Source organism: Mauremys reevesii, linkage group 7 (assembly GCF_016161935.1).
Source record: "Mauremys reevesii isolate NIE-2019 linkage group 7, ASM1616193v1, whole genome shotgun sequence".
NCBI lineage: Eukaryota > Metazoa > Chordata > Testudines > Geoemydidae > Mauremys > Mauremys reevesii.
In genome coordinates, this window is record NC_052629.1 from 35,800,120 (window position 1) to 35,819,295 (window position 19,176).

General features: G+C 41.1%; 1 protein-coding gene across 14 annotated transcripts in view; it reads left to right on the forward strand.

The window, feature by feature from the left end:
- Positions 1-19,176, forward strand: part of PRKG1 (protein kinase cGMP-dependent 1) — an 885,489-nt gene that overhangs the window by 859,367 nt on the left and 6,946 nt on the right. For 13 of the 14 annotated variants that reach the window (XM_039547328.1, XM_039547329.1, XM_039547324.1 and 10 more), the window contains 6 exons: positions 1,358-1,447; positions 5,086-5,227; positions 9,014-9,177; positions 15,725-15,847; positions 15,944-16,006; positions 17,623-17,689. In XM_039547328.1, coding sequence (XP_039403262.1) covers positions 1,358-1,447; positions 5,086-5,227; positions 9,014-9,177; positions 15,725-15,847; positions 15,944-16,006; positions 17,623-17,689 — 649 coding nt within the window. Of the gene's footprint in view, positions 1-1,357; positions 1,448-5,085; positions 5,228-9,013; positions 9,178-10,451; positions 10,770-15,724; positions 15,848-15,943; positions 16,007-17,622; positions 17,690-19,176 lie in introns of those variants that run through there. The other variant, XM_039547330.1, reaches the window with a different exon arrangement.

A 19,176-nucleotide genomic window follows, 5' to 3' on the forward strand; every position in this document is an offset into this window, starting at 1 on the left:
ACAACAGCTCCTTGAGAGGTATAACAAAGTATGTTATTTACTTTGAACTGCTCGATTCTGCAACACCTTCTGTTTTCATTGTAGTCACCTGAGATTATCAGGCCCATAATGCTTAAAACATACAGAGCCCTGTGCGTGGGTGTAATTGCACAGTCACAGAATATACTACAGAATCCACTCATTGCTGAAGAATTATGCTCCACAATCTAACCTTTTGAGATAGTTTAAAATAATGTTCTATATGATGTGGTTGCAAAGAAAACCTTCCAAATGTGAGATCTGAGTGTAAACAGCCATAGCAAAGTGTGCTGCTTTCTGCAGAGAGCCTGAAATGTTAACTCTCACAGACATAACAATAGCTCTGAGAATAGTTCGCCTCAGTGCTATGGTAACTCTGAAATCTAATGCTGGTGATTTAAATGTCAACACTGGGAGCTAATGTACTTATCCAACAAACTCAAACTGTCTCCCAGACCTTAACTTCCCAGGAGCCAAAAACCCCAACGGTCCTCTACCCATCTGCCAAAATGTACAGCTTCCTCCCAGAAAGATTCTACAATGCAGCTGCATGTTGTCAGAAAAATATCTGTGCAGAGTAAAATTAATTTAGTTTAATAACAAATGAGATAATACAACAATGTAGAATTCCTTATATTATTTTCATATTTAATTAATTAAATAAACTCCATTTATTTAATTTATCTGAAGCTGGTACACAGTTTCCAGTCTGCTTCACAAGAATGTTGCAGAAATGTGTAGAAAGGAACGTTTTCCTATAGAATTTAGGTCAAGCCTGACATACAGTACATGCTGAATACATGTTACTTGCCCCAACTATCTCATTAGGCAGGTTTTCCCACATATTCAATCATCCTGGATGAGGAAACAAACATCTTTTGATATTTTTATAAGGTCTATGAAATGTAAAAGCAAATTGTGTTAAATTCTTACATGAACCAAAATTAAGGGGCATTCTTTTGAAATTATTAAATGAAAGGAAGGCTTCAGATCTACAGATTGACTCCTTACTTTGAAGGATAAATGATCTACTCATTACAAGAAATGGTGTACATATTGTCTTGCCTCTCTTTCAAGTGATCTTGGAAAGCAGCAACATCAGACCTAAGTAGTTAGAAATGTCATGCCCTAAATTTAGTTCCCAGAGTAGCAACATCATCCTCTTATAATACACTAAAATACTGCATCTGTTCTGCTGAAACATTTCAAGTATGATACAACAGAATGAAGACAGTAAGTGATATTCATGGTTAATAAGGAGTGTGAAGTATCACAGGAATACTTTTTACCAAAAAGAATGCTTTAACTTTTATTGCATTTTCTTGTTTGCAAACAATAGGCTATACAGGACATTCAAGGACAGTAAATATTTATACATGTTGATGGAAGCCTGTCTAGGTGGAGAGCTTTGGACAATTCTCAGGGACAGGTAAGAAATTTTAGAAACCTTCTATCTGAAAGGGAAAATTATATGTCACTGTGAATTGTAATATTGTATATCTTTATTCCTAGCAGAAAAACTCTAACATACATTAAAGGCGAGATGTATCACCAAGCTGTGTTTGGCACAGGACACAGAAAGGGTGGAGAAAGTCTTGTTCCATCCTCTTCTTCCCCCCATCCTGGAGATGACTAGCGACTAAAGTGGCCCATCATAACTTGGAGTAACCTAAGGGCTGCTCTAAATTACACTAACCAGGGCAGTGATCACTCCACCCCCTGAGGATTGTCCTCTGCCACCTTACCATGCCCCCTTCCAGACCCTTCCACTTAACCTGAGCATCTTAGGATCCATAAAAAGGGAACAGAGCCAGGGGACAGGATCTGATTCATAGTGTCCTAAATTGCAGGGAGTGTATTCAGAACTGACTTTCACCCAATATATTTTGGGAGGGGGAATGGGTAAGGGAGACAGAGGGAGGAAGCAAACAAGAGGAGGCAGTAGCTTCCCTTATAACCTTTAGACTAGCCCAACAGTGAGCGCACTCGCCTAGGGGATGTGGGAGACCTGGGTTCAATTTCCCTTCCCTGATGTGAAGCTGGAGTTTGAACTTGGGTCTCTCACATTGCAGAGGAGTGCCCGAATCAAAGTTATTGGATACTTTTAACCTTAGTGTGTCTGGCTCAAATCCACAAAGCTACTTAGGCACCTAAACCTGAGACTTAGTTGGTTTAGGTGCCTAAGTCCCAGTTTTGGCTCCACCATGATTCACAAAACTCCTGCTGAACCCCATAGTCACCTAAACTCATTTAGCACCTAAGTTTTCAGAGTAAAAATTCCCTGTGTGCCGCCTATATTTCAGCCTCTGATAACATATGTTGCTGCCTCCCCTTAGGGGTATGTGTACACTGCAGTTAAAAACTCGTGGCTGGCCTGTGCCAACTGACCCAGGCTCCTGGGGCTCGGGCTGAAGGGCTGTTTAACTGAGGTGTAGGTGTTTGGGCTCAGGCTGGAGCCTGAGCTCTGGGACCCTGCGAGAGGGTCTGAGAGCCCAGACCCCAGCCCAAGTGAACATCTACACCACAATCTTACAGCTCCGTGCCCAAAGCACCCTGAGCCCAAGTCAGCTTACAAGGGCCAGCTGCAGGTGTTTAACTGATGTGTAGACATAGCCTTTGTGGTTCCCTCCATCTGTGTCTCAGTTCCTCATCTGTAAAATGAGGATAATATCCCCTTACTCCACAGGGGTTGTAAAAAGATAAATTCCTAAATGTTTATGAAGCACCTCAGACACATAGTGATGAGTGCCATAGAAAAGCCCATGCAGGAATTAATAATTCTCTCATCAGATCAGGATTTGAAAAGTGTGTAGTCAATAAGGCATGGGCCAATGAACAATGAGGAGAACACAAGCTGCTCAGACAACTTTAATTCTGGCATTTCCTAACTTTTGGTTGCTTGACTTGGAACTTTAATAATAATCTTTTAACTTAGCTTTTTGGGTGTAATGTATATATTACATATGAGGGGAGATAACCATGTAGTAAACTGTACACAAACACTCTATAAATATATGCACACAATTAGAAATGTAATAGATATGATTAAATGTGTAAATTAAATGTTGTCCTCAGAGTAAACAGGCAATTTAAACATTAAAAGAAAATGGAGCAGAAAACAAATATCAAACTGATATTTTAATTATCCCTAAGAAGTTACTTTTATTATTTTTTATATTCCACTTCTTCTAAAAATCTGCCTGCCCTCAATATATTTAAAAGCATTACAATTCCAAAGCTAACAGGTGTCTGGATTTAGTCTTTTTTTAAAATTTTTTCAGAATGATAAATTCTTTCATTCCTTTGCTCTTTGAATTGTGGTTTCTACTGCCATCTAGCTTAGAAGCACATTTATTTTATTTTCAGTTAGTAGAGCTCAAACAATTCTGCTGTCAAAATCTAATTATGATTTCAAGTAACTATGTATTCATTCCAAAAGAGCAGGAAGCGATTCACTTCTTTAAATTTGAAATTAACACTTCAAATGCCAAGTAAGAGCTTTTTATGTTTGTCTCATTCATGAACAGTATCTAACATTAGTCTTTGATCCATTTTAATAGATTTTGTTCAAAACATATATCTGAGGTAAATATGAAAGATGTATGATACAACATTTTCTTTGGATTGAATATCATTCTTTTTTGTTATGACTTCAGATTTATTTCATAATTGTGTCTAATGTAACTTAATATTTGTATTAAGTTTGGAACTTTGGTTTAAAACAATGCTTCCTGGGAATTCAACCAGTGGGTAGAATGCTAACCTCATGAGTGGGAACCAAACAGGAATGAGTTTGCTAATGGCTATTTTCCAGTTAGTAGAGGGCTTCCAAACTGTGTATGTATTGTAAAGTGAGTAGATCAGATTGGCTAGTGAAGAAGAGTCTTTTCGTAGGAGAAAGTAAGTGGGTCTCCCTTAGGGTTGCTAACTCTGACTGAAGCTATTCCAGGAGATTTTTTTCCCCCAACATGACATAATGTCATTTTCTTGAAATATCCTATTAAAATCTCCTGGATTGCTTTCAATAGTTACCTGGAGATTGATATTGATTCTAGGAGACTCCAGGCCAATCTTGGAGGGTTGGCAACCCTTAGTCTCCCTAATTGTTATTATAGAAGACTAGTTTGGCAGCTAAAGAGTAAATAGCTAACCTACAACTGGATAGTTGGTATTCCCCTGATCAATCTGAGATATTGATATCTTCTCTTTTCCCACCTGAAAAAAACATAAGCACAACTTGAACAAAGAAGCTTTCCTTATTTATCTCAAAGCTATAAACTTTCAACCAATTAAACAGACAAAGAGAGAAACATGATTGTATCATATCTATACAGCTATTTCACAGTATCTTTCCTTCTGGCAGCTAAGGAGTGGCTAGAGTAAGATCATAAAATATGTGAAACATACTGTCTTGATGCCACAAGTCCTTGAAGTAGTTACAGACAAAACTTTTTGAAAAAGATGGTTTCATAGCGAAATTGTTTTGAGCTATAATTGTGTTTTAGGGCTTGATCTTTCAAGGTGAAGTAAGTGTGACTCCACATACGTTTAAGAACTTTGCTGGAATGGGCCAGAGTACTTAGCATCTTGCAAGATTGAGACCTTAAAATCTAGAGTAGTAAATCTATATGGTCTTGCTTCCCTACATGCATAGCAGAGGTTAATTCTTATTAAACTTAATTTCATTGCTGTAATCATAGTGACATGCAATAATGGTACAACCAAATACAGGGGCAGCTCTATGTATTTTGCCGCCCCAAGCACAGCAGTCAGGAGGCTTTCAGCGGCGCGCCTGCCGGAGGTCCGCTGGTAACGCGGATTCAGCGTCCCCACCACCAAATTGCTGCCGAAGCCACAGGACCGGCAGACCTCCCGCAGGCGCACCGCCAAAAGCTGCCTGCCTGCCGCCCTCACGGCGACCGGCAGACCGCCCCCCACCCTGCGGCTTGCTGTCCCAGGCATGCGCTTGGTGCTCTGATGCCAGGAGCCGCCCCTGACCAAATATACAACATTAAATGCAAATATTTTGAATGGCCGCCAGACCTTTTTCCATTTTCTTTTATATAGAGGTTCATTTGAAGATTCTACGACCAGATTTTATACAGCATGTGTGGTGGAAGCTTTTGCCTATCTGCATTCCAAAGGAATAATTTATAGGGACCTCAAGCCAGAAAACCTCATTCTAGATCACCGAGGTTATGCCAAACTGGTGAGTGCTTACAGTGTCTTTTTTTCTGTGCAGCAAAAAAATACTACAGTGCCATGTTTACTACACTAGAGTTAAGTCAGAAACTCCTACTCTAAGGAGTTATAATTCACCCACAAAATAGTACTTCTGTCTGAAACTTAGCATTCAGAGTTGCAGTCCCAGAGCAAATTATTTAGAGAAGAGAACTAGGAAAAATCCATCTAACCATGTTGATGCATACAGGGGCAAAAATAGACGTTTACAATAGATGTTTCAATATTTTATTTGGCTCACACTCATTAATCGCTTTTATTTTTTACAGCCTACTCGTGCCAATTTTTTGCAGGCTACTAATGCTTGATGTGAACAAGTTGCTTTGCTTGTTTAAAAAAAAAATATTTGTTTTATGGAGATATTAATCACATTTTGTTATTTCAAGAAATGATTACTCTCATTAATTGTTTTAAATCCTCCGGCTTGTCCTGCTAAAATGTAGCTAATACAGAATGTTGCTGTAATAAGAGTCTTTTCCTATTTAGTTATATTTTAATATTTTTAAGCCTAAACTTCTAGATGAAGGCCCCAATCCTACAAGCATTTATGCATGTGCTTAGCTTTTGGTACAGGAGTATTTACTTGATTTCAAGTAATGCCCTTAGACTGTTGCTTTGAATGTAGTACAGCCACTTACATGCATAATGTTAAGCATGTTTGAAAGTGATTGCAGGATCAGGCCCTACGTGATCTGAGAGGCAGGTAAAACAATATCACTAGTGCCAGAGTTCTTACATATCTGTGTTACCTGATCTTGTTACTCCCTTTTTTAAATCTTTACATTGGTCATTAGAGAAATTCTACATAATCAAAATGTAGCTATGTGTATTAGGTTTCATATGGATTTGCTTAACAATGTTGGGCAACTAACAGGCAGGGGAAAGGTAATCCAGATTTGTAAAGTTGACCTTCATTTTTGTGCTCATAATTTAGTTAGTGGGCATAAATAATAGCCATTTAGACATTTTAATTACCTGATTTCACCTGAAAACCAGGAAATTAAATAGTCAAATACCATTATTTGCTCCTGCAAAAGCAGAAGCTTGGCTGTAAAGATCTGACTGGCTCTCTGAAAAGTATCGGCCATTAGACATGTGCACATGAATACGAAATATTAAGGACTGAATTATGTCCCTTCATGGACAACTTGCTAGAAGAATGAGGGTCCAGAAAGCTTTTCCTTCCTCAGGTAGGCCCCCCACCCCACACACAAACCTTCATCCCTACCCAGGCAAAGTGTAAGCATAAAATGCTGCAGAGAGTATTTATATGTACTTTAAAAATCTTTTATATTAGTCAGAAATTATTGATTTGAACTGAGAACATGATATGCAAACACCTGCATAGTAGCATTACTAAAATATTCCCCCTGAACCTATTAAAATAAGGGTGTGTTCAGGTGTAGGCCAACCAAGCAAACAGCATCCAGGAACACAAAATGTTTGCAAAACTGGACATAGGCAATTCACTTAACCTTGGGCTTCCCATCCCCACACTCTTTTCCAGAAACATTTTGTGAACCCTAATTTTAAAGTGACTATGAGGGAAGGCAACTGGGGAGGAGGAGATTTTTCACTTGTTTATCCAAGATATTTGCTGATGAATTACTGCTTGAGCTCTCCTGTTGGCTGAGAGAGTCATAGGACCTCATGAATTCAAACAGAGAAGCTTCAGTAGCTGGCAACAAAAGTTCCACATCTTTTGACAACCATTTTAAAATGTAGTATAAATGGAGTTTTTAGTTTATTGAAAAGATGATCTCTAGCTGCAGTCATGCCCCCGGCTTGTGGCTTCAAGCTTTATATCACATTGTCAGCCACTTCATTAAAAATTGTGAAGCAAACACTTTCCACTAGAAAGCTCCAGAAAATATGTCAATAAGAAGGTGGCATCCTTTTCTTTCTTCACCATCCATGCTTTTGTCACCACAAGACTGGATTATCCAGAGCTCTCAACATGGAGATATAGCTTCAAAATATTCAGACATTGGAGCCAGGGCAGAAAGCAGCAACCTACTTAGTAAGAGTACATTGCACTTACACTCCACCGTCCACACTGGCTACAGAATGATTTTTCTGATGAAATTTAACATGTTAGTTTTGAGCTAGAACCATAAATAATTTTGTCCTGACAACCTGAGAGAGCATCTGACTCCCAATCTGATACCATGGCAGTAGCAATCACCAGAGTTGTTTGAACTCCCTAGTGTAAATAGGAAGGGACAGATGGCAGAACATTCTCTGACAAGAGTCCTTAAATTAGAAATTAATGTCCTTCATCCAACTGTGTCTGGACTTGGTGATCTTCTTAACACACTGCAAGACTCACCTATTTTCCTGGGCTTTTTCCAGGAAAGGGGATTTATTAAGTGGAGCTTGTTCTGAGTGTAGCAGAAAATTTAAGAGCTATTGTATTATGGGGTTGGTTTTACTGCATTTTGGTGTGTTTTGGGTTAAATTTTGTGGCCCTAATTCTGGGTTTTGTCATAGCCTCCATAAACCAGCTCTGGCATTAAGCTGGGAAACTCTCTTCTGAGGATTCCAGCGTAAATCAGGGATATTCCCAAGTGGTGCAGGGCCATTCTCCCACCCCTGTATCTTGCTGCCACAGATAGCATGCCAGAGGGGTAGCGAGGAGTTAAATGGGTTGTGTCAGGGGTGGAATAGATGTGTACAGAAAGATGCTCACAAGATTTATAGAGAAAACCTCATAGATATAAATGGAATTTAGGAGGTCTCCATATGCAGCTGCTGCTCAGCACGCATCATTCAACTCAGTCATACAAAAAGATGGATTCTAGTCTGCTTATATTTATTTGTTATTAAAAGCACAAAGGTCCAATTCTGAGTTTAGCTTGGCATAATTTCGGATGCAACAGGTGGCTGTGTGCTGTTTTGGTCCCTCGTCTAAATTATAACCGTTGCTGGGGCTGCTCTAGATTTATGCTCTCCTGCAGTGACACTCTGTGGGTTGTTATAAAAGCCCAAATAACTGGAGCACAGTGCCATCTCCTAGCTGAGTGACAAATTGTTTTACTGTACCACTCTTTCTATTGAGTGAAAGTGAAACCTGAGGGTCTCCCTGTCATTTTCAAAGCATAGAACTATGTTCCACTGGCAGCTCCTGATCAAATCCCAATTGATGTGGTTCCATGTGCTAATCAAGGGGGGAAAGTATGGCCAAGAGAGATTATTTTTTGTCACTGTTTGCTCTGCCTAAATTGTAGTTCTTGGGAATTGTTCAGATGGCATGAGTTACCATAGGAAAAAGGAGAGCAAGCACAGACTGCAGGACAGGACCTGTTCATGCTGTTCTGAACTGGTGCTTATCCTTTCATCTGGCCATAATAAACTGACACAAATAGTTCATTACTCAGACAGGAGTTTGGTATTAAAAGAAGGAAAAAATGTGAGCCATGTGCAAATGTCCAACATCACTTAGGGCAGACATTGATTCAAGAATTTATTAGAACAGATCTAGTAACCACTAACTACCAAGAGATGTCTGGTTCATTGTCACTCTCCCTTCTTACCTCACGAAAAGCACTTGAGTTTATACTATGAAGGCTAACTCAGGAAAAATGTCACGCTGTGGTTGTGTTTTATTTTGTAACAACCTAGCATGCTCTGGTTTATGATAATATTCCCATGAGGAAACCTTTATTTCTACTTTGCTTCACTCTAAGAAGAACAGAACACATCACTGAAATGTCCTTTATTTTTCTGCATTGATGGAATTCCTTTCCTTTCACAGGTCGATTTTGGCTTTGCAAAGAAAATAGGATTTGGAAAAAAAACATGGACTTTTTGTGGAACTCCAGAGTATGTAGCCCCAGAGATCATCCTGAACAAAGGTCATGACATTTCCGCAGACTACTGGTCACTGGGAATCTTAATGTATGAACTCTTGACTGGCAGGTATGGGCATTGGAACTGGAACTGCTGATAAAAATAGATCAGCAAATTACAGAATATTTCTGCCTTTGTCACTTTGATTAGAACACTGGAAGACTCAAAGCTGGCATCTGTAGATGACCTACAACAGTCAGAAAACTTTACTGTTAAACCTAATCATTATTACTTTTTCTGTTTAATCACAGCCTGCTTTCATGCAGAGCTCTCAAATGACAAGGACTTTTGTCACTAGGCAGTTCACAACTTTATCATGAAACACATGTAAAATGATACCAAAGTCATGGCTATACTCTACCCTCATTTTTCTTCAGAATTCCTAATGGGAAAGGTGGAGTTGAATTTGCTGGTGGGTGAGGAGAGAGGTTTGCAATTCAGCCAGTGAGGTGGTAGGGCAGTGGAAGCTAGCAGCATGTGAAAGAGTGGGCAAACCTAAAGTGGTACAGCATCTTCATTTTTTTTCCTATTGTAGGCAAGAGTTTACAACAAAATGACACATGAAGGTTGTCAGCTCTTGCCTGTACTCATTAAGCATTTCTCAAGGCATCAGTGCTTGAAGGGCTTCCCTGGCATTGCTGCCTCAGCTCTCCAGCACGCAAGGCAGCAATGCCAAGGGAGCTGAGCGTGTCTGCACTGAGGCATCAAATCATCAAGTGCAACCTATGTTCAGAGTTCAGTGATGCTCCTTAGTTGTTCAGGATGAGGTTTGAGATGTATGCCAGTGGAGGACAAAGGAGAATACAGGATGCTCTCCAATATGCATCCTGCCAGCTCTGGTCCTGTCTCATCCCTATCCCTTTAAGCTATCTTCCTCCTATGGGCCAGGACACAGGCATGCCCAGTAATTTGTGTTTCTTAGCTATTCTGAGTCAACAGCTAATGTTACTTCCATTCCTCGCTGAGAACAGCTCATTGGTGGCACGAAGGACAGCGAGCTCCGGAAAAGTTATAATACACAAGCTCTAATATTTCATATTGTGTGGGGTCAAAAACTACTCCTTTGCCTACCACTGTCAATAGGAGTTACACACACGGAACAAAGGGGAGAGTTGAGCCATTAACATTGAAATAATGCAGCTTTTTCAAATGAGAGTCTCAAGCAGGTAATAGCTTGAGAATTTGCTGGTATATAGGTATAGCCCAGTTATAGTTATCCAGTGTATTCTGCAGAATTATTTAAACAATTTTTAAATTGTTTACTTTAGTATCTGTTTTATACATAAAAAGTTACTAATATTTTCATTATTCAGAAATTTATAAGAATGTTTCCATTTACATAGAGTTCCCTAAAGGATCTAAAAAAACATATTAAAAACACCAGCAGTGAATCACGTTTGGGACAGAAGATGCAGGACAGACTCAACAAGCTAGGTACCAAGTCAGTGTTACCATCACAGATTCTGGATAGTAAAGTCCCTGAACTATGACAAAAGGTCAAAATTAAGTTTCCATTAAATCTATAAATAAGATAATTAAAAGGGCGTACACAAACTCCACTTTAAACAGTTCAATTTTTAATCCCTATGGGCACTCGGAACTGAAAATACACCCCGTCAGCACTTGTTGCTATAAAAACTGCATCTTTTCAGAGATCTGTGAATGGATGTAAGAAATAAATTACACAGTCGGGGGGGGGGGGGAGGGAGGTAGGGAGAAATTACACACTCTAGAGAGCAAACATACTATTGAATAATTTGTTTTTTAATTATCACTTCAAAAAGTTTTTTCCTCCTGCTAACGATAGCTCATCTCAATTGATTAGACTCTGCCTGTTGGTATGCATACTTCCACCTTTTCATGTTCTCTGTATGTATAAATATCCCCTGTCTGTGTGTTCCATTCTATGCATCCGAAGAAGTGAGCTGTAGCTCACGAAAGCTCATGCTTAAATAAATTTGTTAGTCTTTAAGGTGCCACAAGTACTCCTGGTTTTTTTGCGGATACAGACTAACACGGCTGCTACTCTGAAACTTGTTTTTTAATGTTAACTTAAAACATACTTCAATTATCTATAATTCAGTTCTTTTTTAATAATTTCAATTGATAATATCTATATTTTAAGAATGTTTTCTATTTTTATCCATCTAAATTTTCACAGTTGCAGGAAGTAATGGGCGTCAGATAATAGGGGAATCATCAGTAATTATTTAATGACAGTTGAGTTTGAGATTCAAAATGTTAAAGCTTTATAAGAGTTAAAATACAAATGGTCAACATCACATATCAAAATAGACAAAAGTGAATTCCTTAAATCAAACTCTAAGTTCTCAAGCAGCATTTTTCTTGCTTTGCCTATCTACAGATTTAGATTATCAATGGAAATATTTTTCATTGCCTTGTGTGTGCACAGTGAAATCAAAGTTTACCAACATTTTCCAATAAAATTCAAATCCTTCCAAGCCTATTTTAACAAAATTCTGTTAAACGTTGTTTATGCTGTTAATAATTATACATAGATTTTTTTAACAACCCACAAAATATCATGTGGATTTTATCATAGTATAAAATGGCATAATCTGTATGTTTAAATTCATGTAATGCACATACTGCAGGACAGGGGCGGCTCTAGGTATTTTGCCGCCCCAAGGATGGCAGGCAGGCTGTATTCCGCGGCTTGCCTGCGGGAGGTCCCCGGTCCCGCGGATTCGGCGACACGCCTGCGGGAAGTCTGCCGAAGCCGCGGGACCAGCGGATCCTCCGCAGGCAAGCCGCCGAAGGCAACCTGCCTGCCGCCCTCGCAGCGACCGGCAGAGCGCCCTCAGTGGCTTGCCACCCCAGGCACGCGCTTGCCGTGCTGGTGCCTGGAGCCGCCCCTGCTGCAGGAACACAGCATTTGTCATAATGATCCATTAACTCTGATTTCCTGGTAGCGGCTTATATCATTTGGCTTCAGCAGGAGGTAAAAACAAAGTTGTACATGGCTAAGGCTAAGATTTTGTCATGGATATTTTTAGTAAAAGTCACAGACAGGTCATGGGCAATAAAGAAAAGTTCACGGAAGCCCGTGACCTATCCATGACATAATGGGGAGCTGCTGGGCAGCTGCAGAGCTGGCTGGGAGCTCTTCCCCCCGACCACCACCCATGGGGCCTTGGAGCTCCAGGGTCCCCCTCCACCACCTGCAGCAGCTGGGAGCTGCAGGGGGGCCAAGCCAGGAGCTGCAGGAGCCCCCCCCGCAGCATTTCAGAGTCCCCTCCCCCCCGCCACCCGGGAGCCGCAGGGTACCACTTACCGCCCACGGCAGCTGGGAACTGCGGGGGTCCTCCTGCTGCCCACAGCAGCTGGGGATTATGGGGTCCCCTTCACCTGTGTTGGCTGGGAACTGCAAGGTACCCCCACTGCTCAAGGCAGCTTAGGGGCCTCCGCTGCCTCTGGCAGAAGTCGCAGGAGGTGGCAGGACCCTGCAGCTCCCAGCTGTCGCAGGCTGAAGTCATGGAGATCTTTGGAAGTCACAGATTCTGTGACTTCTGTGACAAAATTGTAGCCTTATACATGGCCAGTGGGATTGGAAAATACTCCTAATATGCAGGAAGCATGAAGATTGCTTTCCCATGGCACCAGTTTTGAACTGATATGGCATATTAGAAACACTTACCACCCTCAGCCTATGTGTTAAATCCCCACTAGTCTACATAGTGTTCTATTAAGGGTATCCTTTAACATTGTTATCCTTTAGCATAGTTATCTATGGCCTGGTCTACACTAAGGGGGGGGGGTCGAACTAAGGTACGCAAGTTCAGCTACGCTATAGAACTACCTTAGTTCGAAGTATTCACCCGTCCAGATGCCGCGGGATCGAAGTCCGCAGCTCCCCCGTTGACTCCGTCACCGCCGTTCGCGGTGGTGGAGTTCCGGAGTCGACGGGAGCGCGTTCGGAGTTCGATATATCGCATCTAGATTAGACGCGATATATCGAACGCCGAGAAGTCGAACGCTAGCCGCTGACCCGGACGGTAAGTATAGGCATACCCTATGTTGCACTTATTTGTCCACCAATGTATATCCCTTTAAAATATCACAAAGCTATTTGAACCAATTTTTGAAACTGAATTTCACACATACTTTATGTAAACATATATTTCCATGTTAGTTCTAAATTCTGTTACCTGTCACTTTTCAATGCTCTAGATATAGTATTATAGACAAAAAGCAGCTAGCGATTGTTTCATCTTAACTAGACCATTAATTACTGGGAATAGATCTATCAGGTCTACCCTTATTCTTGCTCACTAAATTGAGCCTATCCAAGTTTCTTTTTCAGTCCTCATGTAAAACTTTAAATTCAAAGAAATATAACAAATTTCAATCTTACTTTTGGCCACTGAACTTCTGTACAGAACATATTCATTTTTAAATACATTGATATTTTCTTACATAGTATGTGTCCTATAAAAATATTCACACCTTAAATATACAATAACTTAAAAATCTATGCAGAACTACATAATATTTCACAATATTACATGTTTACAAACAAATTTTAAGTATTTTAAATATCCCTAGATGACTGTACATCAGAGGAATACATACCTCTTGCTGAAGGTACAGAAACTTGTGTACAATGTCTCATTACTCAAGGTCTTGCTACTGAAAATACTATTCCCATATATTTCTTTGAAGGCTGTTTAATGTAACTTCAAAATTAATTTACAAAAACCTCTGTATTAAATAATTTCAAAACACACACGTACTAGCTTTTGAACAAAATTCTGCCATTTTTTCTACCTTTCCAAACCATATGCAGGCTGTTTCTCAATTATAAATTATAGTCATTCATTTTTGATGTGATGCTTAAAATGTCATTCTGTGTTTGAATATACAGATAAAATATTTCTTTCAACATATCAAACCCTAATCTTCCCTTAAATAATGTGTATTAATTCTGCATTCCATATAACTTTTAGCCTCTGCAGTAATCTCTCATAATTACCAATTAAAAACTTTTTTAGACATTAGTGGAGTATTACCATTTTTCCATTTTATTTATTACTGAATTGAAGCTCTCTGTTTATTTCACAAAACTGCAATCAAATAATATTTAAGGAACAAATCCTGATCTATTGCACAAAGCTCAGATAACAGACTTTCCATGGGGGTTGGAAGGTGCAGAATCTTATCATTATCAGAAGCTGTAGTACTATCTGATGCCCATGTGCACCTCCTATGCAATGATTTTATCCAGTGGATCCACACAGTGACAAACACACTGGCTATACACCCGGCCTCCCCAGCAACAGAGAAAGACACCAAGGATCATAGTGCCCTGGACTGTCCTCAGCATAGCTTTGTTACATTTATCAAAAATACACAATAGCTTAATTATGCCCTTTTCTTCATAAAGTTCCAAAAGAGGATAGATATTGTTTGTTATATTGATACTTGTCCAAATTTATCATGCATAGAGGACCTAACGGTCTAAAGATGAGCAAATAAGTTAGAAAAGGCCCTTTGAGAATATAGATTGTACAACACTTCTGTTTGCTAGCTCTATAAAATGCTTTTTTTCTGTAGGATAGTGAAAATGTAACTGTCAAGATGGGTCTGAATCTGCCACTGGTGTTGGATGAATATCCCCCCCGAGACAGGGCTAGATTGTGACTTTAGGCACAGCCCTACGTGGTACGTAAACTACACTAACCTTGAAAAATATTGTCACTCAGAGAGACACAGCATGGAGTCACAGCGCTTTCCTTGCTTCTTCCTTGTTCTTGGGGGTAATAAGCCAGCAGTAAATTACTTCTCACACTGTGTTGGCTCAGCTATTATGGCTATTGAGCAAGGAGTCTAACTTTTTCTCGCCCCTTCTCCACTTGCTTCTGGTAGGGAGGAAGCAAGTGAGTTAACCCCACTTACTCCTATGCACCTGACCCCAAGACCTGGGTAACCTACATTAAGGTGTAAGAGGGGATTTCTTACTCTCTTGTATGGGTTTGTCAGCCAAGTCACAATCTAGCCCAAAGCGAGCAACCTGTACCATCCATATTTAAGGGCATTTTGTTCACCTATCACTGTACTCTGACGTGTCTTTGTGCTTTTAAATGCGAGAGTATTTATTCCATCCTCTATCCAGTGCTGTTTGAAAAGCGATTATATAAGTCTAGTACAAAAGTTAGTCAGAAAACAGAGGACCTGAGATCAGGACTGAGTCCAGCCCCTTGCTTCTTAGGCTGGCAGGACATGGGATCACGGCTGAAACAGGATGTTTAGTCCATACAGAAGAAGGCCTGCCTTACATCTCTCTTTAATGCCCTCTCCTGGCCAACCCTTGGAGCAACATTGATGAAGTCTAGACAAAACCACGCCCAGAACTCCTTGGCCGTAGAAAGGATTACCATGGCATGGACTTTGGAGATGGAAGGAAACATCCTGGAGAACTTCCTAAAGGATATAAAATAAAATATGAATAGTCCAGACTTTCAATTTTCCTGGGAGCACAGGATGAGAAATATTATTACTTCTGTAATTTATCTTCTCTGATTTGTTGTATGAGATTTATTTTTTTAAAGACAGACCTTTAACTTTCACTTTCTCCCCCTCCTCCCACTTCCTAAAGTCCACCTTTCTCAGGCCCAGATCCCATGAAGACCTATAACATCATATTAAGGGGGATTGACATGATTGAATTTCCAAAGAAGATTGCCAAAAATGCTGCTAATTTAATTAAAAAACTATGCAGGTAAATACTTTAAATACAATAACCTTTATCTTATGAGTAAAGAAATAAGTCCTTCTGAAAAAACATTATTAAACAACTTTGTCACTCTTTTTATAGGGACAATCCATCAGAAAGATTAGGGAACTTGAAAAATGGAGTAAAAGATATCCAAAAGCACAAGTAAGTGTGTTTTACAACTATCAATTACTTTCACGTGAAAAATTGTTCATTTCAGACACAAAACACTTTTCATAACAGGTCTCTTCTAACTTGTTCTTTGGATGTTAGGTTATTATACATTTCCATATGTCAGCAGTCTTTTCATATTTTGGAGTCTATTCTATCCTTCCTTATGTGGCATGTAGGGTGATATGTTGAGTGAAAGAGCTTTTTTACTTAAATTTGCATCCAAATGGCATTTTGCAATATGGAAAATTAAGTCAATTTATTTTTAACACCCTTGTATATGCCACCAGTTTCCAGCCAGGGGTAGAGGCACAGTTTGCTTTTTAACTGTGTCTCTACCCCTGGGGTTAAGACTATAGTTCCTGTTGATCCTATTCCATTGGCACCGATAGATGTTAGATGGGGTGGGATCTGAGTTACTACAGAGAATTCTTTCCTGAGTGCTGGCTGGTGAATCTTGCCCACATGCTCAGGGTTTAACTGATCACCATATTTGGGGTCGGGAAGGAATTTTCCTCCAGGACAGATTGGCAGAAGTTTTTCACCTTCCTCTGCAACATGGGGCACGGGTTACTTGCTGAAGGATTCTCTGCACCTTGAGGTCTTTAAACCACGATTTGAGAACTTCAATAACTCAGTCATAGGTTAGAGGTTTGTTACAGGAATGGGTGGGTGAGATTCTGTGGCCTGCATTGTGCAGGAGGTCGGACTGGATGATTATAATGGTCCCTTCTGACCTTAAGTTTATGAGACTATGACAGTACAGAGCCTCTGATTGATATTTCTCTTGCTCTTCTTGGTCTCAGTAGTTCAGTGATGGGCACAGTCTCCACTCTGCTTGACATATAAATAACAGGCAAAACAGAGCATGGAGTGCCCAGCACCTATTGGAAGGAAAGATTTTGCTTTTCCACTCTGCCCTGTGGACATGGTATGAGTCCTTCACTGCTTCCTCCTTGCTCCAGGAGGGTAGCCCCATAGACTGTTCTCCCTACCTCATCCCCAATCAGTTTAGCTGTGCTGGCCAGTATTTCAGGTGGTGGAGCCAAGACTCTACCCACTCTCTGCTTAACTGTTTGAGCAACCCCTTACTCCTATGCAACCTGACTCAAGATCTGTGGAGGCCACACAAAGGCATGGGGGCAGTGCTGTGCTACTTTCCCTTATAAGCTGTGCAGGCCTGCAGCCTGAGCTACAGTCTGGCTCAGAGGATCTGAATAAAGAACCTTGGCAGTGTGGGACCCACAGAGACCCTGCAAGAGGTAAGAAGAAGCTGTCGGGACACCTGTAGTGAAGACTGGCTAGGTCACACCCTTAGCAGTCAGGAGGATGTCACCTAGTGCAATTTTCAAGTCATGTGTCACTTACACCACCCTTTATATCACCATGAGATTTCTGCACTTATTTCGGTCTGAATAAAGAAAAACTTCAAAAATGTATTTCATAAAATCAACAGAAAAATGACGACTGTAAATCAGATGATTTGAAGAAAGTGCCTACAGAAATGAAAAATCTGTTTTAAGCTATTTGAATCATGTTTTGTGTGTTACAATGATATTTGAGGTGTATATCTAACATCTTGATTTGTCCTAACATGATCTCCTTTCTAGATGGTTTGAGGGCTTTAACTGGGAAGGATTAAGAAAAGGTACACTGACACCTCCTATAGTACCAAGCGTAAGTACACTTCTTACTTCTGTCCTTGCCAGTCAATCAGGAATGGTTTGCTTTGTGCCATTTGTGTAAAGTTCCAGTATGCCTATACCTTAGTAAAGGTAATGGTAGCTTGCAGCAAAACTTGTCTGAAGATACTTACCAAAGATCAGTAAAAAAAATAGATCACTTATGACAGATTCTCTTTTATTAACGCAAATACATTTTGTCTTGTGACCGAGTCTTCATCAGGAGGCCCTGTGATGAAATGTTCTTTCCAGCAGCTGAAGTAGTGTGAGCCTGTCACTACTGAGTTCTTGCTCTTTGCCTCTTCTCCTTGGTTTTCGATCTCCCCACATTTCCTCTTTTTCACCTCCTCTCTCTATTCTGTCTTTTTTCCTTTCTTTTTCCTCTTCTCTTCGGCTTTCCTCTATGCACTATTTCCCCTTCCATTCCTCTTTGTGACTCTTTTCCTTTTTTCAGCCATCATATACTATGTGAAGATCTTGTAGACAAGTCAGTTACAGTTAACTGGGAAAGGACTGTAGAGGAAACAGGCTACAATACTAGTTAGTTTCCTTTTGCAGCAGAGCTCTTAGGCTGGGGCGGGCAAACTTTTGGCCTGAGGGCTGCATCGGTTTTCGTAAATTGTATGGAGGGCTGGTTAGGGGAGGGGGTCGTGGCCCAGCCCCCACCTCCTATCTGCCCCTCCGCGACTCCTGCCCTATCCAATCCCCCTGTTCCCTGATGGCCCCCCCAGGACCTCTGCCCCATCCAACCACCCCTTCTCCCTGTCCCCTGACTGCCCCTGGAACCCCTGCCCCTGACTGCCCCCTGCCGCCCCATCCAACCCCCCTTCTTCATGACTGCCCCCCCAGACCCCTGGCTCCTACTACCCAACCCCTATCAACACCCCCACCCTGACCACTACCCCAAACTCCCCTACCCTCTATCCAACCCCCCTTCTCCCTGCCCCCTTACTGTGCTGCCTGGAGCACCGGTGGCTGGCGCCGCTACAGCTGCACCGCCGCTGCCACCATGCAGCACAGAGCACCGGGTCAGGCCGGGCTTTGTAGCTGTGCTACCCCAGGAGCTCACAGCCCCGCCGCCCAGAGCAGTGCACTAGCAAGTGAGCTGAGGCTGCGGGCGAGGTGGAACAGCAGGGGAGGGGCCAGGGGAGAGCCTCCTGGGCCAGGAACTCGAGGGCCAGGCAGGATGGTCCCATGGGCCAGATGTGGCCTGCATGCCGTAGTTTGCCCATCCCTGTCTTAGGCTGATGCCTTTCTGGGAGCTCTTTACCCACAGAGCCTGAAGGGAAGCTGAATATTCAATTTAATCCTTTTCCCATTGTTCATCTTCAGCAACATCAGCATCAGAGTGAAATGTAACAATCTTATTTAATTGCATTTTGCTACTCACTTCACCTATAGAGTTGGGCAGCACAGGTACATCAGCAGATGTCATGATTCATTGTACTGGGCTGTATGACCCTACTTCTGTCCCAGGTTGTT